At 42.0% G+C, this 24606-nt stretch overlaps 1 protein-coding gene across 2 annotated transcripts in view; it reads right to left on the bottom strand.

Moving 5' to 3' along the window:
• Positions 1-1260: 1260 nt before the first annotated feature.
• The window catches only part of LOC139373857 (regulator of G-protein signaling 3-like), a 30965-nt gene continuing 7619 nt past the window's right edge, over positions 1261-24606 (bottom strand). For both annotated transcript variants that reach the window (XM_071114942.1, XM_071114941.1), the window contains exons 5-6: positions 4391-4557; positions 1261-3014 (exon numbers count right to left, since the gene is read on the bottom strand). In XM_071114942.1, the coding sequence (XP_070971043.1) occupies positions 2844-3014; positions 4391-4557 (338 nt within the window). In that variant the 3' untranslated portion in view covers positions 1261-2843. The remainder of the gene's footprint in view (positions 3015-4390; positions 4558-24606) is intronic.

Here is a 24606-nt window from a genome sequence, read left to right on the forward strand (position 1 = left end):
GTGTATAGTTTGTATCGTATAGTGTGCCTTTTAGTCGGAACTAGGTAACTCTGACATTTCCGACTTGCAGTTACACACACAGTTATTAAACCAGTTAGCAAGTCGGGACATTTCAGAGTTTCCTAGTTTCATACGGCACGTGAATGCGACATTAGTACATCAAGCTACAAAGTCGGAAGCCCCACCTACACTGAACAAAAAATAAACGCAGCATGTAAAGTGTTGGTCCCATGTTTCATGAGCTGAAAATAAAAGATCCCAGAAAAGTATCATATACGCAAAAAAGCTAATTTCTCTCATATTTTCTACACAAATTTGTTAATATCCTTGTTAGTGAACATTTCGACTTTGCCAAGATAATCCATCCACCTGACAGGTGTGGCATATCAAGAAGCTGATTAAACAGCATGGCCATTACACAGGTGCATCTTGCACTGTGAACAATAAAAGCCCATTCTAAAATGTGCCGTTTTGCCACAGCACAATGCCACAGATGTCTCCAGTTTTGAGGGAGCGTGCAATTGGCATGCTGACTGCAGGAATGTCCACCAGAGCTGTTGCCAGAGAATTTAATGGAATTTCTCTACCATAAGCAGCTTCCAATGTAGTTTTAGAGAATTTGGCAGCACGTCCAACCGGCCTCACAACCGCAAACCCACGTGTAACCACTCCAGCCCAGGAACTCCACATCCGGCTTCTTCCCTTGCGGGATCGTCTGAGGCCAGCCACCCGGACAGCTGATGAAACTGAGTATTTTTCTCTGTAATAAAGCCCTTTTGAGGGGAAATGTATTCTGATTGGTTGGGCCTGGCTTCCAAATCGATGGGTCTGTGCCCACCCACGGCTCGCACCTCTGCCCAGTCACGTGACATCCATAGATTAGGGACTAATTAATTTATTTCAATTGACTGATTTCCTCATAGGAACTTTTAACTCAGTAAAATTGTTAAAATTGTTACATGTTCGTGTTTATATATTTTTTTTATCAGTATAGTTCTACAATTTATCTTCTTAAAATCTGATTTTGAAACCCAAACATTAATCCCGGGTTTACGTAGGTTACTTTCTAAATGTAATCCGTTACTATAGTTACCTGTACAAAATTGTAATCAGTAACGTAACTTTTGGATTACCCAAACTCAGCAACGTAATGATTACTTTCAGTTATGCTAGCAGATCCCCATAGACTTCCATTCATTGCGCTGATGCTAGTTAGCATTGGCTCGCGAAACCACCTCAAACTTCCTTCATACTGGACACAGAGACGTATAGTTTATTTCGTTAGCGTTACTTAGCAACCGCACAGTGTTTAGACAGATAGCACTGTAATGACCAACGACTTCTGTCATATGTACACAACATCTACGTGCATTTTATTTATCTTTAAAAATAGTTTGACAAAAACACATTCAAAACTAGGTACAAAGAAATTATACACACGAAATACATGATTATATTCTTTGTTTATCTGTTGGATTCTCTTCAGATTACTGTTTAAAAAATATGTACAATGGAGCATGAAGTGAAAGGGGTTTCTCTCTTGGTTTTCACACGCCGTTTAGCACACTGCAGTCACATAAGAACAGCATCAAACCAACACTGACTTTGTTTTGCCAGAGGCCTGATGGGCCATCTCCTTTTTGTGTTATTGTAATGGAAGATGGCTTACTTGGAAGCAATACAATTTTTTTGAATTATCTAGCGACAAATGATCTGCCTTGATATGTTAATAAAACCATCCATCTGATCTGAGGGATTATAAGGTGACATCTTTGAAAAGGAATCCCTTTTTTGCAAAAAGAGTTCCTGGAGGCAATCTTTAAATAGGTTACTTCCTTGTACGGGCCACCCTCACCCAACCTCCTCTGCCAGTGTGGCCTGTTTTGGGTTTCACAAAATGCGTTGTGCTTTTTAACTAGTGTGGCATCTTGCTCTACTTGTTTTTTCTTTGTCTCCGCTGTCGGAATTCCATACGTGCTCATTGGACCGTGGGCGACCTATCGGCTTCTTAGCTGCTCTGCTATGAATGATGCCAACAAAAAGAGGATGTTTAATGATTACAAACGCTGATAATCGGCAGTTTCACACTCACTAAGTCATGGAAGAAACAGGTCCCTGTCTCGTAACCTCTGTGGATCGATTGGCAAGCTCCTTCAATCCAAACCCCATGGCATTCCCTGCTGTCATTTCCCCAAGCTTCTTCATGCCCTAAGCAGAACAGAACCTAACAGAACCCCCTGGGTTATGTTCATTGGGCACTGAAACAGAAAGGGACTACCTGGACTTGTCCAATAAGGAACTCTCATATTCGTTTTTTTTTTGCTTTGAAAAACATTTTTTAAAGTTTTTCTGTTCCATGCCCAAATGAACACAACTCTGCTCCTTAACTGGAATGACTAAACCCCAAAACCTCTTTAACTCTACATTATGTAACGGCATCTCCTGCAACTGTCCAATCCCATTTCCACGACAGATAGGTCTCTGTTTTCCACCCTTTTCCAGTAAGCACTTACACACACCCATCATAGATTTCAAAAGCACTGCATTGGAGTGTCCTTTCCACTATTGTTAAATCCATGTAAGATAGTGTGCAAGTGTACACTTTAGGAGAAGGGTGGAGAGTGGAGGAATAGGGACGCAGCCTTAGGTCTCCATTCAATTCTTATTGCAGTAATTCAACACTCGGCGTGATTGAAATGTAAAGGTAATTTCAGATTGAGCCATCATATACAGCGTTTAACGTGAATGTAGTCTCCGCAAACGCAGGCACATTTGCCTATACCTTTCAATCGAGGCTATAGTGCTGAACTTCCACGATACAGATTGAATGGAGTCTTTAGTCTCTAGTCAGCCTGGCCCAGCAAGGTGAGGTAGATGTCGGACTGGAGGAAGCGAGGGTAGCAGTCTGTATCCAGGAGGGAGTAGATGCGTTTCTGGGCGTGGGACAGGGAGGTGTGTGATGGGGCCTGTAGGAGCTGTGTGGTTAAGTCTCTGGTCTTACTGTCCAAGTTCACCTGAAAGGGAGAGAGAGAGAGAGAAAGAAAGAGAGAGAGAGGCAGAGTGGGGAAAGGGAGGGAGGGAGAGAGAGGGGTGAAAGAAAGAGCAAGAGCGGGAGAGGTATGGAGAGACGGAGGAGGAGAGAGAGGGGCAGTGGGAAAGAGAGGGAGATGGAGACAGAGAGAGAGGGGGGGAGAGAGAGTGAAAGAGGGCGAGGTTGGGGGATGGAGGGGAGAGAGAGGGAGAGGACGGGGATGGATGGGAGAGAGAGGACAGGGGATGGAGGGAGGGAGAGAGGGAGAGGACAGGGGATGGAGGGAGTGAGAGAGAGTGAAAGAGGGAGAGGACAGGGGATGGAGGGAGAGAGATAGTGAGAGGGAGAGGATGGGGGATGGAGGGAGAGAGAGAGAGAGTGAAAGAGGGAGAGGACAGGGGATGGAGGGAGAGAGAGAGAGTGAAAGAGGGAGAGGACAGGGGATGGAGGGAGAGAGAGAGTGAAAGAGGGAGAGGACAGGGGATAGAGGGAGAGAGAGAGTGAAAGAGGGAGAGGACAGGGGATGGAGGGAGAGAGAGAGTGAAAGAGGGAGAGGACAGGGGATGGAGGGAGAGAGAGAGTGAAAGAGGGAGAGGACAGGGGATGGAGGGAGGGAGAGGACAGGGGATGGAGGGAGAGAGAGAGTGAAAGAGGGAGAGGACAGGGGATGGAGGGAGAGAGAGAGTGAAAGAGGGAGAGGACAGGGGATGGAGGGAGGGAGAGAGTGAAAGAGGGAGAGGACAGGGGATGGAGGGAGGGAGAGGACAGGGGATGGAGGGAGAGAGAGAGTGAAAGAGGGAGAGGACAGGGGATGGTGGGAGAGAGAGAGTGAAAGAGGGAGAGGACGGGGGATGGAGGGAGAGAGAGAGTGAAAGAGGGAGAGGATGGGGCATGGAGGGAGAGAGAGAGTGAAAGAGGGAGAGGACAGGGGATGGAGGGAGAGAGAGAGTGAAAGAGGGAGAGGACAGGGGATGGAGGGAGAGAGAGAGTGAAAGAGGGAGAGGACAGGGGATGGAGGGAGAGAGAGAGTGAAAGAGGGAGAGGACAGGGGATGGAGGGAGAGAGAGAGTGAAAGAGGGAGAGGACAGGGGATGGAGGGAGGGAGAGAGTGAAAGAGGGAGAGGACAGGGGATGGAGGGAGAGGGAGAGTGAAAGAGGGAGAGGACAGGGGATGGAGGGAGAGAGAGAGTGAAAGAGGGAGAGGACAGGGGATGGGTGAATCAACTGGTTTAACAAACACACCATCGTGCAGAAGGAAGAAGATTACAGAATGGTAGATGGATAAAGAGAAGCCCATTTACAGATAAACCGATAGAAAGGCCGGTCAGGCAGCTTCAAGTATAGACGAATGCTGTATACCTCTCGTGGCGCCCCCGCATCAATATAGGTGGCAGTGATCGTCTTGGCCCGTCTGTGCAGGCTGAAGTTGTTGGACGAGTTTCTGTACTGCTCACAGGCCAGATAGAACTGCAGATTCTCCTCACTAAATTCTGAGCGAAGGAATGCTCCAAACACAGACACACCCACTGGAGAGGGGGGGGGGGACGAGGAAGGGAGAGAGGAGGAGGGGTGGGGGCGAGGAAGTGAGAAAGGGAGGGGGGGGGGGGGTTGGGGACGAGGAAGGGAGAGAGGAGGAGGGGTGGGGGGCGAGGAAGTGAGAAAGGGGGGAGGGAGGAGGGGGGGGAGAGGGGGAGGGGTGGGGGGCGAGGAAGGGGGGGGGAGGGGGGGAGAGAGGGAGGGAGGAGTATTAGGGTTTATTAAAGTACATTTAGGAAGTCACTAGAGGGGAAGACGAGGAAGGGGAGACAGATGGGATGTTCACACACACCATTGGCCAATACACTGACATGCAAACACACACCCCATTGGCCAATACACTGACATGCAAACACACACAGACACAGCTTTATTTGTGACTTTTTGGAGTAAAAATCCTATTTTCCCTAACTCTAACCTGCAAAACCCAAAACCTAACCCTTAAGCTTAAAATAGCATTTGAACAAATTCAGGACCTGAAAAAATCCTGACGTTTCAAAAAAGTTCATGTGTGCGCACACACACGCACACACACACACACACACACACACACACACACACACAGATACAGCATTTACACAAAAATATACACAGTCTGTAAAGTACTAATCAATCATAGGATTTTTTCCCCCAGTATATTGTCATTCGTGCTATCTTTAATCAGTCACACATCCACCCCCTTTACTATCTCTCTCTCTCTCTCTCTCTCCCTCTAACCCCTCTCTCTCTCTCTCTCTCTCTCTCTCTCTCTCTCTCTCTCTCTAACCCCTCCCCTCTCTCTCTCTCTCTCTCTCTCCCTCTAACCCCTCCCCTCTCTCTCTCTCTCTCTCTCTCTCTCTGCTTAGACAGTGGGTTGCAACATGTTTTAGTGCAGACTGAGTGGGGGTGGGGAAGCGAAGGAGTCCAGCAGATTGCTGACACAGTGGTTACAACATGTCATTGTTCACACACCGTGACTGGGATAGGCAGGGCAACACATTAACACGTACGCGCACACACACACACACACACACACATACGCCCACATACACACACACACACACACACACACATACGCCCACATACACACACATACGCCCACATACACACACACACAGGTTTGTTTTACTATCCTTATTGGGGACCAAATAATTGATTCCTATTCAAAAATCGTATTTTCCCTAACACCAACCGTAACCTTTAACCTAGCCTCATCGCAAACCAGAAAAACGGGAAGCCTGAGGAGGCTCCATGGCAGAAATCAGCTCAAGAGGGGTCAGCACCAGATGTCAATCAGTGACGCCTCGCAACTCGCCAAACAATCAAATGCTTTGCTTGGGCGGAGCTCCGAAGGCGCTCACCAGTTTAGTGCTGTAAGGAGCAACAGTCTACAATGCTGGCCATAAAAATAGGCTTTATTCTTGACGTAAGTGATATTTGGCTGTAAAGGCTAGCATGAGGGACAAGTAGCTAGCCACATTGAGTTATTTTTGTTGTTCTTGAAAAGTCAGCTAACCTTGTAAGTTACCTAGAGTAGGTTTAACTAACTAACCTAGCTAGCTACTAGCTAGCTACTATTAGAAAGCAATACAAAAAAAAAAACAGCATATTATTGACCTAAAAGGTTTCCTCTGTTAGCCCAGTCGCTAGCTTATGCAGGGTCAATGATGCATAGACAGTTCCTGGTTGCTATGGGAGCTGCAATGATTTTGCTAGCAATATTGCTAAAAATGAATTAAATAAAATTAACCTCGTAGAATGTTTCCTGTAATGCTCATCTCCTTTAGCCTAATTGTCATCTCCTTATTTTCATACAAGGGTTGGATTTGCACAAAATTCGATGTCAGAACTTAAAACTTAAAAGGCATGTACAAAATCTGGTATATTCTTTACCTTATATACATTGTCTACTGGTATCATTTTAAATTGAGAACGTCAACATGTAAACTATGTGTGAGTTTAGCTATTCTCTGCTTCAGATGACAGATGCCCACAAGGCTAGTAATGCCATCATTCTGTGGTCCTGCATTGGCGATGCGATGCTATATGATAAGCAGCTAAATGTATTCATAAAGCTGATATACTGAGAGCTGATATACAATCAAATAAAACATATTAGAGATCTTACAACCAGACAAGGAAATGTTCATTTGAGAATAAATCCCAGAAACACAGACAAATTACAGACACAATCCCCTCTTTATTGCAGGTTTGTGATATGTGATTAATCAACACTGACACTAGTTCATCACCGACGCTAGTTGATGACTGACACAATTAATCAACACTGACACTAGTTAATCACTGACACCAATTAATCAACACTGACACTAGTTCATCACTGACACTGGTTAATCACTGACACTAGTTAATCACTGGCACTAGTTAATCACTGACACCAATTAATCAACACTGACACTAGTTCATCACTGACACTGGTTAATCACTGACACTGGTTCATCACTGACACCAATTAATCAACACTGACACTAGTTAATCACTGACACTGGTTAATCACTGGCACTAGTTAATCACTGACACTAGTTAATCACTGACACTGGTTAATCACTGACACTAGTTAATCACTGACACTGGTTAATCACTGACACTAGTTAATCACTGACACTAGTTAATCACTGACACCAATTAATCAACACTGACACTAGTTATTCACCGACGCTAGTTGATGACTGACACCAATTAATCAACACTGACACTAGTTAATCACTGACACCAATTAATCAACACTGACACTAGTTCATCACTGACACTGGTTAATCACTGACACTAGTTAATCACTGACACTGGTTAATCACTGACACTAGTTAATCACTGACACTAGTTAATCACTGACACCAATTAATCAACACTGACACTAGTTAATCACTGACACTGGTTAATCACTGGCACTAGTTAATCACTGACACTAGTTAATCACTGACACTGGTTAATCACTGACACTAGTTAATCACTGACACTGGTTAATCACTGACACTAGTTAATCACTGACACTAGTTAATCACTGACACCAATTAATCAACACTGACACTAGTTATTCACCGACGCTAGTTGATGACTGACACCAATTAATCAACACTGACACTAGTTAATCACTGACACCAATTAATCAACACTGACACTAGTTCATCACTGACACTGGGTTAATCACTGACACTAGTTAATCACTGACACTGGTTAATCACTGACACTGGTTCATCACTGACACTGGTTAATCACTGACACCAATTAATCAACACTGACACTAGTTAATCACTGACACTGGTTAATCACTGACACTAGTTAATCACTGACACTGGTTAATCACTGGCACTAGTTAATCACTGACACTAGTTAATCACTGACACCAATTAATCAACATTGACACTAGTTAATCACCAACACTAGTTAATCACTGACACTAGTTAATCACTGACACCAATTAATAAACACTGACACTAGTTCATCACTGACACCAACTAATCAACACTGACACTAGTTCATCACTGACACCAATTAATCAACACTGACACTAGTTAATCACTGACACCAATTAATCAACACTGACACTAGTTAATCACTGACACTAGTTAATCAACACTGACACTAGTTAATCACTGACACTAATTAATCACTGACACCAATTAATCACTGACACAAGTTAATCAACACTGACACTAGTTAATCACTGACACTAGTTAATCACTGACACTAGTTAATCACTGGCACTAGTTAATCACTGACACCAATTAATCAACACTGACACTAGTTTATTTTGAATAATAGTTCAGCAATTAAAACAAGTATAAACACTTCACCTAACATAATCAAAACTGAATCACTTCATAATGTATAACTAAGCTAAAGACCATCAAGGACAACAACCTCCCGAGCCACTGCCTGTTCACCCCGCTAACCTCGAGAAGACGAGGTCAGTACAGGTGCATCAAAGCAGGGACCGAGAGACTGAAAAACAGCTTCTATCTCAAGGCCATCAGATTGTTAAACAGCCATCGCTAACATAGAGTGGCTGCTGCCAATATACTGACTCAAATCATTGGCCACTCTAACAAATGCTTCACTAGCCACTTTATTTTTGGCACTTTAATAATGATGTTTACATATTTTGCATTACTCATCTCATATGTACAGTTGAAGTCGGAAGTTTACATACACTTACGTTGGAGTCATTAAAACTCATTTTTCAACCACTCCACAAATGTCTTGTTAACAAACTATAGTTTAAGGAAAGTCGGGTAGGACATCTACTTTGTGCATGACACAAGTAATTTTTCCAACAATTGTTTACAGACAGATTATTTCACTTATAATTCACTGTATCACAATTCCAGTGGGTTAGAAGTTTACATACACTAAATTGACTGTGCCTTTAAACAGCTTGGAAAATTCCAGAAAATTATGTCATGGCTTTAGAAACTTCTGATAGGCTAATTGAAATTGTTTAAGTCAATTGGAGGTGTACGTGTGGATGTATTTCAAGGCCTACCTTCAAACTCAGTGTCTCTTTGCTTGAAATCATGGGAAAATCAAAAGAAATCAACCAAGACCTCAGAAAAATATTGTAGACCTCAATTGAGTCTGGTTCATCCTTGTAAGGGAATACCCCCCTGAATTGGACAACAATGAATGGCAAGATATTGGCATTGGACAAACCATATACACGATGTCCAATACCACCCAAAGCGGCGTTGATTCGTGCAAAGTATATGGCAAATGCCATATGGCAATTGCCAATTGTAACACTTCAAAAATCCAACAGGTGGCGAGTGCGCTCCACCTGGGTTTTTCATTATGGAAATGCAACCCAAGTCAACATCCAAAAGCAAAATTTTGAAAAAAGGATTATTTTTCCAAAAACTTTTCACCCCTTAAAAAAGTGCTTTCTGGGCCTTTTTTCGAAATTCTTTCGATTTTTTTGTCAATTACACATGTGTAAGAGCTGTATGAATATACTTTTGTCCAATTTTGTTATCATATTTTTTTTTTTAATTACATGCGCATAAGTCCATTTGCAATATGATTTCATAGGAAGTCAAAAGTCAAAAGTCAAAAATGTCAAAATTTGGTAAAAAACTTCACACATCCTTAAAAAAGTGCTTTCTGGACCGTTTTTCAAAATTCTTTCAATTTTTGTGTCAATTACACATGTATAAGAACTTTATCAACATACTTTAGTCATACTTTATTATCATTTTTTTTTTTTTTAACTTGTGCATAAGGCATATGTTTTCTCCATTTGGAATATGATTTCATAGGAAGTCAAAAGTCGAAAATGTGATTTTTTTTTTAAACTTTAAAAACTAAAAAAAAGTGCTTTCTGGACCGTTTTTCGAAATTGTTTTGATTTTAAGACAATTAATCATGTGTAAGAAGTGTATGAATATACTTTTGTAAAATGTTATTATCATAATTTTTTTTTTTTACTTGTGCATAAGGAATATGATTTGTCCATTTGCAATATGATTTCATAGGAAGTCAAAAGTCAAAGTCAAAAGTCAATTTTTTGGGGGCCAAAATTGACTGAACTGATGAACTCGGGACGGCCGGGCAGTGATAGTTGATTATAGTGATTATTATAGTGATTATAGTGATTTCCATCGCTCGTTGTGTTGATTTCATCATGTCCATTTGGTGATGTTTTTTTCACTATAGAATCATATTGCAAATGCGCGTGCAACTGGTAACCGAAAAAAAAAAAATGATGATTTCATTATGTCCATTTGTTTATGTTTCCTTACTTTTTCAAAGTCACTGTGCATTTGCAATATGTTTTAATGGGCAGGTACCATCACGAATTTGTCATGCTCAAAATTCAAACTATACTTTGCTCAAACTATACCTTTGTCAACTTGTATTATCATCATTTTTTTTTGTTTTACTTGTGCATAAGGCATATGTTTTGTCCATTTGCAATATGATGTCATAGGAGGTCAAAGTCAAAAGTAACGATTTTCCTCCGTGCAACTGGTGATCTGAAATGTGCAACTGGTGATCTGAAATGTGCAACTGGTGATCTGAAATGTGCAACTGGTAACCCCAAAAAAAAAAAATGTGATTCTATGTTTCCTTACTTTTTCAAAGTCACTGTGCATTTGCAATATGTTTTAATGGGCAGGTACCATCACGAATTTGTCATGCTATAAAAATCCTGCAGGAATGTGAAATTGACTGGCCCGATGAACTCGGGATGGCTTTGCAGTGATTCTGGTTCATCTCAATCGCTCGTTAGGGTTGATTTCAGAATGTCACTTTTGGTGATGTTTTTTCACTATAGAATCATATTGCAAATGCACGTGCAACTGGTCACCCAAAAATAAAAAAATGTTGATTTCATTATGTCCATTTGTTTATGTTTCCTTACTTTTTCAAAGTCACTGTGCATTTGCAATATGTTTTAATGGGCAGGTACCATCACGAATTTGTCATGCTATAAAAATCCTGCAGGAATGTGAAATTGACTGGCCCGATGAACTCGGGATGGCTTTGCAGTGATTCTGGGTCATCTCAATCGCTCGTTTGGGTTGATTTCAGAATGTCGCTTTTGGTGATGTTTTTTCACTATAGAATCATATTGCAAATGCACGTGCAACTGGTCACCCCCCCAAAAAAAATGATGATTTCATTATGTCCATTTGTTTATGTTTCCTTACTTTTTCAAAGTCACTGTGCAATAGCAATATGTTTTAATGGGCAGGTACCATCACGAATTTGTCATGCTCAAAATTCAAACTATACTTTGCTCAAACTATACCTTTGTCAACTTGTATTATCATCATTTTTTGTTTGTTTTACTTGTGCATAAGGCATATGTTTTGTCCATTTGCAATATGATGTCATAGGAGGTCAAAAGTCAAAGTCAAAAGTAACGATTTTCCTCCGTGCAACTGGTGATCTGAAATGTGCAACTGGTGATCTGAAATGTGCAACTGGTAACCCAAAAAAAAAAATTGTGATTCTATGTTTCCTTACTTTTTCAAAGTCACTGTGCATTTGCAATATGTTTTAATGGGCAGGTACCATCACGAATTTGTCATGCTATAAAAATCCTGCAGGAATGTGAAATTGACTGGCCCGATGAACTCGGGATGGCTTTGCAGTGATTCTGGTTCATCTCAATCGCTCGTTAGGGTTGATTTCAGAATGTCACTTTTGGTGATGTTTTTTCACTATAGAATCATATTGCAAATGCACGTGCAACTGGTCACCCAAAAATAAAAAAATGTTGATTTCATTATGTCCATTTGTTTATGTTTCCTTACTTTTTCAAAGTCACTGTGCATTTGCAATATGTTTTAATGGGCAGGTACCATCACGAATTTGTCATGCTATAAAAATCCTGCAGGAATGTGAAATTGACTGGCCCGATGAACTCGGGATGGCTTTGCAGTGATTCTGGGTCATCTCAATCGCTCGTTTGGGTTGATTTCAGAATGTCGCTTTTGGTGATGTTTTTTCACTATAGAATCATATTGCAAATGCACGTGCAACTGGTCACCCCCCCCAAAAAAAATGATGATTTCATTATGTCCATTTGTTTATGTTTCCTTACTTTTTCAAAGTCACTGTGCAATAGCAATATGTTTTAATGGGCAGGTACCATCACGAATTTGTCATGCTCAAAATTCAAACTATACTTTGCTCAAACTATACCTTTGTCAACTTGTATTATCATCATTTTTTGTTTGTTTTACTTGTGCATAAGGCATATGTTTTGTCCATTTGCAATATGATGTCATAGGAGGTCAAAAGTCAAAGTCAAAAGTAACGATTTTCCTCCGTGCAACTGGTGATCTGAAATGTGCAACTGGTGATCTGAAATGTGCAACTGGTAACCCAAAAAAAAAATTGTGATTCTATGTTTCCTTACTTTTTCAAAGTCACTGTGCATTTGCAATATGTTTTAATGGGCAGGTACCATCACGAATTTGTCATGCTATAAAAATCCTGCAGGAATGTGAAATTGACTGGCCCGATGAACTCGGGATGGCTTTGCAGTGATTCTGGTTCATCTCAATCGCTCGTTAGGGTTGATTTCAGAATGTCACTTTTGGTGATGTTTTTTCACTATAGAATCATATTGCAAATGCACGTGCAACTGGTCACCCAAAAATAAAAAAATGTTGATTTCATTATGTCCATTTGTTTATGTTTCCTTACTTTTTCAAAGTCACTGTGCATTTGCAATATGTTTTAATGGGCAGGTACCATCACGAATTTGTCATGCTATAAAAATCCTGCAGGAATGTGAAATTGACTGGCCCGATGAACTCGGGATGGCTTTGCAGTGATTCTGGGTCATCTCAATCGCTCGTTTGGGTTGATTTCAGAATGTCGCTTTTGGTGATGTTTTTTCACTATAGAATCATATTGCAAATGCACGTGCAACTGGTCACCCAAAAATAAAAAAAATGTTGATTTCATTATGTCCATTTGTTTATGTTTCCTTACTTTTTCAAAGTCACTGTGCATTTGCAATATGTTTTAATGGGCAGGTACCATCACAAATTGGTCATGCTATAAAAATCCTGCAGGAATGTGAAATTGACTGGCCCGATGAACTCGGGATGGCTTTGCAGTGATTCTGGGTCATCTCAATCGCTCGTTTGGGTTGATTTCAGAATGTCGCTTTTGGTGATGTTTTTTCACTATAGAATCATATTGCAAATGCACGTGCAACTGGTCACCCAAAAATAAAAAATAAATTGATTTCATTATGTCCATTTGTTTATGTTTCCTTACTTTTTCAAAGTCACTGTGCATTTGCAATATGTTTTAATGGGCAGGTACCATCACGAATTGGTCATGCTATAAAAATCCTGCAGGAATGTGAAATTGACTGGCCCGATGAACTCGGGATGGCTTTGCAGTGATTCTGGGTCATCTCAATCGCTCGTTTGGGTTGATTTCAGAATGTCGCTTTTGGTGATGTTTTTTCACTATAGAATCATATTGCAAATGCACGTGCAACTGGTCACCCAAAAATAAAAAAAATGTTGATTTCATTATGTCCATTTGTTTATGTTTCCTTACTTTTTCAAAGTCACTGTGCATTTGCAATATGTTTTAATGGGCAGGTACCATCACAAATTGGTCATGCTATAAAAATCCTGCAGGAATGTGAAATTGACTGGCCCGATGAACTCGGGATGGCTTTGCAGTGATTCTGGTTCATCTCAATCGCTCGTTAGGGTAGATTTCAGAATGTCGCTTTTGGTGATGGTACCTCACTGTTTAAACATATTGCAAATGTACAAGAGTCAAGTGGACAAGAGTCCATCAGTCAATTAGATATCATTCTGACACCAAACTGATACAAACTGACACCAAACCCACTTTTTCCAACTCGTTTAGTAGCCAACTATTACATACTTCAGAGCTGGCCCAAAATTCACAACGCCTTCGGTTCAAACCATAAAAAAACATAAAACACGTAGTTACGTTCTAGCTGCGGGTCCATTTCTTATGTTATGTGTTGGCCTAGCTGAGGCGACCCCGAATCCCAAGTTTCGGCTCGATAGGTCATTTGGTGTCCGAGAAAAACCCTAATTGGTGCTGAAAATCCACTTTTTTCCATGCCTTGCTACGGGGTCCTTGAACGAGCTATCGGACAGAAACATTGGGGTCCGTCTCTATGGGCCGAGCCGGTTTCAATGCACCTAGCCTTGCGTCTCTGAGACTTTTCTAAACGTCGTCATTTTCATAATGGTCAAAATGAATTGAAGGTATTGCAAATGTACGAGGCTGTTTCTCGGTCCGAGAACCGTCTAGAGCCACGTAACTCACCACGCACCATCGACCGGAGGTCTAGAACAGGTTTCTAAAGTTTCGGAACTCTAGGTCTGACGGTTCTTTTTTAGCTCGAACAAAGCTAACTATTGCAGCCACTGTCTGTCTCTACGCACCCCAATACGTCCCTCCATCCAAGTTGTGTTTTAGTGTGATTTTTTTTTCCTTTGATTTTTTTGGGGAAAAATGACTGATTTACAGTTCATGGGGGTTGCCTAATCACACATATGAAGTTTTGGAAAGATCAGACTTTTTTAACCCCTCGAAACAGCCCCTGAGACACCAATTATGGCACTTCCGGTTGGCACAGGAAGCTATAAATCAACACATATCCTCATTGGCGCATGCTGTTACAGAATCCTGAGTTTTAAGTCCTTACGTTAAGAACTGACTGATTTACACAGGGTTGAATGCACTATGTCTGTCAAACTGCAGGCAGGGTATGGGTAAACACTTTTAGGGTGATTTTAACCACTTCCGGTTGGTCCAGGAAGCTTAGAATCAACACAGGTAGACCTCACAGTGGCCTGATGGACTGGTACCGAAGACAGGTTCATACGGCATTCATAACCCATATAGACTTCAGGTTGAAATTAGGGGTGCAGGCAATGTATTCCTATGGGGAGAGATGACACTGTAATCTGTGAGATCAAAAAACACTGTTTTACTGTTAAGGGTTAATGCCACACGGTCAAGGTTAGGCTTGCACAGATCGGGAGGACCTTAGGAACATTCATGTGGTGGAATTTTTCTTCTCACCCTAACCGTTCTCTCACTGTAACTCAAAAGCAAATGACATTGTGGGGCAGGCTTCATTTTGGGCCTACTTTTCTAATGGTCGTTGCGCTTAGACCGAGCGAGCTACGGTCAAGCGGGATAGCTCGTTGAACTCAGCACAGTCTGGAGACTATGGTGATGCCATTTTTTGTGTTGATTTCAGAATGCCATTTTGGTGATGGTCCCTCTCCGTTTAAACATATTGCAAATGCACAAAAGTCAACTAGCAAGTCAGTGTCCATCAGTCAATTAGATGTCATTATGACACCAAACCCACTTTTTCCTACTCATTTAGAAGCCAACTATCACATATGTCAGAGCAGTCCCATAATTCACAGCGCCTTTAGTTTAAAACATAATAAAAAGGTAAAACACATAGTTACGTTCTAGCTGCGGGTCCAGTTCGGACATTATGTGAAGTCCTATGTGAGGCGAACCCGAATCCCGAGTTTCGGCTCGATAGGTCATTTGGTGTCCGAGAAAAACCCTAATTGGTGCTGAAAATCCACTTTTTTCCATGCCTTGCTACGAGGTCCTTGAACGAGCTATCGGACAGAAACGTTGGGGTCCGTCTCTATGGGCCGAGCCGGTTTCAATGCACCTAGCCTTGCGTCTCTGAGACTTTTCTAAACGTCGTCATTTTCGTAATGGTCAAAATGAATTGAAGGTATTGCAAATGTACAAGGCTGTTTCTCGGTCCGAGAACCGTCTAGAGCCACGTAACTCACCACGCACCATCGACCGGAGGTCTAGAACAGGTTTCTAAAGTTTCGGAACTCTAGGTCTGACGGTTCTTTTTTAGCTCGAACAAAGCTAACTATTGCAGCCACTGTCTGTCTCTACGCACCCCAATACGTCCCTCCATCCAAGTTGTGTTTTAGTGTGATTTTTTTTTCCTTTGAATTTTTTGGGGAAAAATGACTGATTTACAGTTCATGGGGGTTGCCTAATCACATATATGAAGTTTTGGACAGATCTGACTTTTTTAACCCTTCGAAACAGCCCCTGAGACACCATTTAAGGCACTTCCGGTTGGCACAGGAAGCTATAAATAAACTCATATCCTGATTGGGGTATGCCTTTACATAATCCTGAGTTTTAAGTCTTTACGTTAAGAACTGAGTTATTTACGGAGGGTTTAGTATGTGTGTGTTATTTCAGAAAATCATAGAAAATCACAGAAATCTCGCAGAGCTCCGCAGCACACTTTAAAAAGATTCGTATGAACACCCTGCAACTGGATCTGTAACCGTTGAAAAAAAAAACGCCTATTTGTGAACATCACCAAGTTGTCATTGTTCCGTTTCTCTTAAATGACGATAGATAAATGGCTGGTTCTTTTTTTATTGACACCGGAGGCTCCTTGACTTTGACCTGAAGTGGAAAAATAATTTCTCTATTTCCATTTTGGACCTTTAATCCCAGAAAAATGGCCATAACTCAAAAACCGTCGAGGCCTAGACGCCATCTTGTTCGGGGCCAACTGCCCATTATGCCAAACCTACGCTCACCAAGTTTCGGCTTCGAAATATTTTCAGTTTTCGAGATAAGGCCCCGTCGTGATTCGTGATGTTTTGCCAAATTGCCATATGATTCCGTATGCCCTCTTGTGGGAATTTCCGGGATAGCGGAAAAACGGTCAAAAACTTGTTTATTTTATAAAACGGAAACCGAATGTCCGACAAAGTTCATTTGATGACTTCCCGGTAGGTCCGGCCCTACCGCACGGCCCGACGCCGACCGCAAATTTTACAAACGATTTCGGACGTCTAGTAAGGGACCGTACATTTGCAATATGGACTTTTTCACTAATCATACACGAAATGCCGAAATGTTCCCTTAAGGTATGGGAGCAATTTCCAAACGCCTTAAGGTATCACATTCATCTGTACAAACAATAGTACTCAAGTATAAACACCATGGGACCACAAAGTCATCATACAGTTCAGGAAGGAGACGTGTTCTGTCTCCTAGAGATTAACGTATTTTGGTGTGAAAAGTGCAAATCAATCCCAGAACAACAGCAAAGGACCTTGTGAAGATGCTGGAGGAAACAGGTACACAAGTGTCTATATCCAGAGTAAAACGAGTCCTATATCGACATAACCTGAAAGGCCGCTCAGCAAGGAAGAAGCCACTGCTCCAAAACCGCCATAAAAAAGCCAGGCTACCGTTTGCAACTGCACATGGGGGCAAAGATTGTACTTTTTGAGGAAATGTCCTCTGGTCTGATGAAACAAAAATTGAACTGTTTGGCCATAATGACCATCATTGTGTTTGGAGGAAAAAGGAGGAGGCTTGCAAGCCGAAGAACACCATCCCAACCGTGAAGCACGGGGGTGGCAGCATCATGTTGTTGGGTTGCTTTGCTGCAGGAGGGATTGGTGCACTTCACAAAATAGATGGCATCATGAGGTAGGACATTTTTGTGGATATATTGAAGCAACATCTCAAGACATCAGTCAGGAAGTTAAAGCTTGGTCGCAAATGGGTATTCCAAATGGACAATGACCCCAAGCATACTTCCAAAGTTGTGGTAAAATGGCTTAAGGACAACAAAGTCAAGGTATTGGAGTGGCCATCACAAAGCCCTGGCCTCAATCCTATAGAACATTTGTGGGTGTACGAACAAGGAGGCCTTACAAACCTGACTCAGTTACACCAGCTCTGTCAGGAGGAATGGGCCAAAATTCACTCAACTTCTTGTGGGAAGCTTGTGGAAGGCTACCTGAAACGTTTGACCCAAGTTAAAAACATTAAAGGCAATGCTACCAACTACTAATTTAGTGTTCTTCTGACCCACTGGCAATGTGATGAAAGAAATAAAAGCTGAAAGAAATCCATCTTTCTGTATATGTATATGACATTTAATCCCTGGGTAGTAGATAGAAGTAGATGAAAGCAGTCCAAGAAAGCTTTTACTTTCAATAACAGTAGACTATTGATAGTGTTTATGCGGTTGTATTTATGAGGCTATCATTTAGACTGTTTTTGTATTCTGTCTGATTGCTATGTGTGAGCCACATCACTATAAAGACATTTCCATTCCACAAGAATGGACAATACAGTTTATAATCTGAAAGGAACATTGGCTGAGTTTATTACTTGCCTTTTGGCCAACCAGATAAGCTCTTTTGCCAATAATTGGGCAAAAGATCAGAAATGGACTGCCTGTCTAAACCCAGCCATTGAGATGTAGGAATATAGCCCATATGTCTACAGGCTCCATATACAGTGCATTCGGAAAGTATTCAGACCCCTTGACTTTTTCCACATTTTGTTATGTTACGGCCTTATTCTGAAATTGATTAAATTGCTTTTTTTCCCCTCATCACTCTACACACAACACCCCACAATGACAAAGAGAAAACAGGTTTTTAGAAATGTTGGCAAATTTATAAAAACAAATAAAAAATGAATCACATTTACATAAGTATTTTATGCCCTTTTTCTCAGTACTTTGTTGAAGCACCTTCGGCAGTGATTACACCCTCGAGTCTTCTTGGGTATGACTCTACAAGCTTGGCACACTTGTATTTGGGGAGTTTCTCCCATTCTTCTCTGCAGATCCTCTCAAGCTCTGTCAGGTTGGATGGGGAGCGTCGCTGCACAGCTATTTTCAGGTCTCTCCAGAATCGGAAGGGTTGAAGTCCGAGCTCAGGCTGGTCTACAAGGACATTCAGAGACTTGTTCCGAAGCCACGCCTGCGTTGTCTTGGCTGTGTGCTGAGGGTCGTTGTCCTGTTGGAAGGTCAACCTTCACACCAGTCTGAGGTCCTGAGCGCTCTGGAACAGGTTTTCATCAAGGATCTCTTTGTACTCTGCTCTGTTCATCTTTCCCTCGATCCTGACTAGTCTCCCAGTCCCTGCCGCTGAGAAACATCCCCACAGCATGATGCTGCCACCACCATGCTTCACCGTAGGGTTGGTGCCAGGTTTCCTCCAGACGTGACGCTTGGCATTCAGGCCAAATAGTTCAATCTTGGTTTCATCAGACCAGAGAATCGTGTTTCTCATGGTCTGAGAGTCTTTAGGTGCCTTTTGGCAAACTCCAAGCGGGCTGTCATGTGCCTTTTACTGAGGAGTGGCTTCCGTCTTGCCTCTCTACCATAAAGGCCTGATTGGTGGAGTGCTGCAGAGATGGTTGTCCTTCTGGAAGGTTCTCCCATCTCCACAGAGGAACTCTGGAGCTCTGTCAGAGTGACCATCGGGTTCTTGGTCACCTCCCTGACCAAGGCCCTTCTCCTCCTGATTGTTCAGTTTGGCCAGGCGGCCAGCTCTAGGAAGAGTTTTGGTAGTTCCAAACTTCTTCCAATTAAGAATGATGAAGGCCACTGTGTTTGGGGACCTTCAATGCAGCAGACATGTTTTGGTACCCTTCCCCAGACCTGTGCTTCGACACAAAAATTTCTCGGAGCTCTACGAACTATTTCTTCGACCTCATGACTTGGCTTTTGCTCTGAGACAGGTGTGTGTACATTTGCAAATCATGTTCAATTAATTGAATTTACCACAGGTGGACTCCAATCAAGTTGTTGAAACGTCTCAATCATGATCAATGGAAACAGGATGCACCTGAGTTAAATTTTGAGTCACTTAGCAAAGGGTCTAAATACCTAAGTAAAGTTGTGGCCAAAAGTTTTGAGAATGACACAAATATTAATTTTCACAAAGTCTGCTGCATCAGTTTGAATGATGGCAATTTACATATACTCCAGATTGTTATGAAGAGTGATCAGATTAATTGCAATTAATTGCAAAGCCCCTCTTTGCCATGGAAATGAACTGAATCCACAAAAAACATTTCCACTGCATTTCAGCCCTGCCACAAAAGGACCAACTGACATCATGTCAGTGATTCTCTCGTTAACACAGGTGTGAGTGTTGATGAGGACAAGGCTGGAGAATTCTCTGTCATGCTGATTGAGTTCGAATAACAGACTGGAAGCTTCAAAAGGACGGTGGTGCTTGGAATCATTGTTCTTCCTCTGTCAACCATGGTTACCTGCAAGGAAACATGTGCCATCATCATTGCTTTGCACAAAAAGGGCATCACAGGCAAGGATATTGCTGCCAGTAAGATTGCACCTAAATCAACCATTTATCAGATCATCAAGAACTTCAAGGAGAGCGGTCAATTGTTGTGAAGAAGGCTTCAGGGCGCCCAAGAAAGTCCAGCAAGTGCCAGGACCGTCTCCTAAAGTTCATTCAGCTGCAGGATCGGGGCACCACCAGTACAGAGCTTGCTCAGGAATGGCAGCAGGCAGGTGTGAGTGCATCTGCACGCACAGTGAGGTGAAGACTTTTGGAAGATGGCCTGGTGTCAAGAATGGCGGCAAAGAAGTCACTTCTCTCCAGGAAAAACATCAGGGACAGACTGATATTCTGCAAAAGGTACAGGGATTGGACTGCTGAGGAGTCATTTTCTCTGATGAATCCCTTTTCCGATTGTATGAGGCATCCGGAAAAAAGCTTGTCCGGAGAAGACAAGGTGAGCGCTACCATCAGTCCTGTGTCATGCCAACAGTAAAGCATCCTGAGACCATTCATGTGTGGGGTTGCTTCTCAGCCAAGGGAGTGGGCTCACTCACAATGTTGCCTAAGAACACAGCCATGAATGGTACCAACACATCCTCCGGGAGCAACTTCTCCCAACCATCCAGGAGCAGTTTGGTGACGAACAATGCCTTTTCCAGCAGGGAGCACCTTGCCATAAGGCAAAAGTGAAACTAAGTGGCTCGGGGAACAAAACATCAATATGTTGGGTCCATGACCAGGAAACTCCCCAGACCTTAATCCCATTGGGAACTTGTGGTCAATCTTTAAGAGGCGGGTGGACAAACAAAAACCCACAACTTCTGACAAACTCCAAGCATTGATTATGCAAGAATGGGCTGCCATCAGTCAGGATGTGCCCCAGAAGTTAATTGACAGCATGCCAGGGCGGATTGCAGAGGTTTGCAGAGTCAACACTAACAAATATTGACTCTTTGCATCAACTTCATGTAATTGTCAATAAAAGCCTTTGACACTTATGAAATGCTTGTAATTATACTTCAGTATTCCATAGTAACATCTGACAAAAATATCTAAAGACACTGAAGCAGCAAACTTTGTGAAAGTTAATATTTGTGTCATTCTCAGAACTTTTGTGCACGACTGTAAATAAGGTATCTGCTTTTATTTTTAATGCATTTGGTAAAATTTCTAAAAACCTGTTTACACTTTTTTATTATGGGATATTGTGTGTAGATTAATGCGGGGAAAATGTAATTTAATCGATTTTAGAACAAGGCTGTAACATAACAAAACGATGGAAAAAGTCAAGGGGTCTGAATACTTTCCCAATGCACTGTTAGCATTAATGGTTCTCTAATGTTCCACATTCTAATAGGACTACACTAAAGTATGGTGTGTGTGTGTGTGTGTGTGTAGGTGGGGGCACATGTAGCCATGACAACCTAGGATTTATCTTTAACTGACAACCATTTCCCTAGAAGAGCAAGGACACTAGACAGTTTGGACAGTAGACAGTATTCCTGGAATGTGACTATCAAAAGGAAGGTTACTGAAAACACCATCCCTTAGTTATTTTGATCCCGTACGACAGGGGTAGGTAACCCTGTTCCTGGACTGCCGCAGGTACTAACTAGGCGCCCACACCTGAACAACTGAGCTAATTGATCAGTTCAGTGAATTGACTAAATTCAACACACCTGGTCTTCCAGGTCAGTCAAATCAAAAACATGAAGTGCCTGCGGGCCACTCCAGGACCAGGGTTGCCTAAACCTGTTTTACAAGATAACGACAACAAACTGTCACAACAGTGTGTAGTGTGGTGTGGTGTGGTGGAATAATACGGGTGTTAGTAACAGGACAGGAGAAATTCTAGAAGGAATGAGGAAGTAAATAAGACATTACTGTATCTTCCTTGGTCACGGCGTGTGTCCCCCAAATGGCACCCTGTTCCCTATATAGTGTACTACTTTTAACCAGAGTCAATAGTCAAAAGTGGTGCACTATATAGGGAGAAGAGGGTGCCATTTGGGATTCAGTAGGCACACCTATTATAAATGGTTCCAAGTTCCCACCCATGACCCTTGTCACGTAGAACAATCAATCTGAGAACTGGGACTGTATTCACGAAGCGTCTCAGAGTAGGAGTGCTGACCTAGGATCAGTTTGGCCTTGTAGATCACAATGAATACGATGGCATGGCCCTGATCTTATTCTCTGAGACGCTGTAAGAAAGAGGGCAGTTGTTGCTCGTTCAAATACATTTTTATTGGTCACGTACACATATTTAGCAGATGTTACTGCGGGTGTAGCGAAATGCTTGTGTTCGTAGCTCCAACAGCGCAGTAGTATCTAACAATTCACAACAATACACACAATCTAAAAGTAAAATAATGGAATTAAGAAAAATATAAATATTAAATCGAGCAATGTCGGAGTGGCATTGACTAAAATACAGTAGAATAGAATACAGTATATACATATGAGATGAGTAAATCAGTATTTAAACATTATTAAAGTTTCTAGTGTTCCATCATTAAAGTGGCCAGTGATTCCAAGTCTATGTACATAGGACAGCAGCCTCTAAGGTGTAGGGTTGTGTAACCGGGTGGAAGCCAGTTAGTGATGGCTATTTGTGGGAGAAGAAGGTGTTTAGCTTGTCCAAAGCAAGGCGTCGGTGTCCGTGACGTGGCCGATTTGACCTTTGTAGGTCGTGATTGTCTGTAGACTCTGCCACATACGTCTCGTGTCTGAGCCGTTGAATTGCGACTCCACTTTGTCATATCCTAGTCTGCGTGATCAAAACAATCTTGAAGCATGGATTCCGATTGGTCAGAACAGCGTTGAATAGACCTTAGCACAGGTACTTCCTGTTTGAATTTCGTCCTATAGGAAGAGAGGATCAAAATGGAGATGTGATCTGATTTGCTAAAAGGAGGGCGGGGGAGGGCCTTGCAGGCATTTTGAAAAGTTGAGTAGCAGTTGTCCAATGTTTTCCCAGCACAAGTACTACAGTCAATGTGTTGGTAGATCTTCGGTAGCGTTTTCCTTAAATTTGCTTTGTTAAAATCCCCAGCTACAATAAATGTTGCCTCAGGATATATGGCTTCCAGTTTGCATGAAGTCCAGTGTGGTTCTTTGAGGGCCATCGTGGTATCGGCTTGAGGGGGAATATACACGGCTGTGACTATAACCAAAGAGAATTCTCTTGGGAGGTAATACGTTGGCATTTGATTGTGAGGTATTCTAGGTTGGGGGAACAAAATGACTTGAGTTTCTGTATGTTATCACAATCACCCCATGAGTAGTTAATCATGAAACATACACCCCCGCCTTTCTTCTCCCAGGAGAGTTCTTTATTCTTGTTTGTGCGATGTACTGAGAATCCAGCTGACTGTATAGACAGGGACAGTATATCCAGAGAACCATGTTTCCGTGAAACAGAGTATGTTACAATCCCTGATGTCTATCTGGAAGGAGATCCTCGCCCTGAGCTTGTCTACTTTATTATTCAAAGACTGAACATTAGAGAGTAATATACTCGGAAGCGGTGGATGGTGTGCATGCCTCCTGTGTCAGACTAGAAGTCCCACTCCGAATATCTCTTCTCTGCTGGCGGTGTTTTGGAGCAGCCTCTGGGATAAGTTCAATTGCCCTGGGGGGTACGAACAAAGGATCCAAGTCGTATTCCTGGTTCATGCTGGTGAGTTACCGCCGCTCTGATATATTAAAAAAAAATTCTGTCCTGCTAAGCACTCCAAATGTAACAAGTACTTTTGGGTGTCAGGGATAATGTAAGTACATATTTTTCATTAAGACTGTAGTAAAGTAAAGATACCCCCAAAAACAACTTAAGTAGTACTTTCAAGTATTTTTATTAAACTTTTATTTAACTAGGTAAGTCAGTTAAGAATAAATTCCTATTTACAATGACAGCCTAGGAACAGTGGGTTAACTGCCTTGTTCAGGGGCAGAATGGCAGATTTTTTAACCTTGTCAGCTCAGGGATTTGATCTAGCAACCTTTCGGTTACTGGCACAACACTCTAACCACTAGGCTAACTGCCGCCCCAACTTAAGTACTCTACACCACTGAGCAGATGCAACAATACGTTTGTTGACAACAACGCTGCTTTCCACTTTGCTTTTTAATGTACATCCACAAGCGTCCTATAATTAAACACCCATATCGTGCAGCCCTACGTGGCAGAGTGGAGATGATCTCAAAATCTGATCGACTTTTGTTTGTACTGTTCAATAAAACTTCAACCAATCAGAATGGAGAAAGCCTCATTGAAATGATTTTAGAAGGTATGTGTTTCCACTCTAGGGTCAGGGACGACTCATAAAGCAAAATGGATGACTTTTATTATGAAAAAACACAAAATACTGTCAAATACTGTCAACAGAACAAATGCATTGTGGTATTTTTTCCCCCATATTTCCCAGCCCTACATTTGGAACA

Source organism: Oncorhynchus clarkii, chromosome 18, assembly GCF_045791955.1.
Source record: "Oncorhynchus clarkii lewisi isolate Uvic-CL-2024 chromosome 18, UVic_Ocla_1.0, whole genome shotgun sequence".
Classification (NCBI taxonomy): domain Eukaryota; kingdom Metazoa; phylum Chordata; class Actinopteri; order Salmoniformes; family Salmonidae; genus Oncorhynchus; species Oncorhynchus clarkii.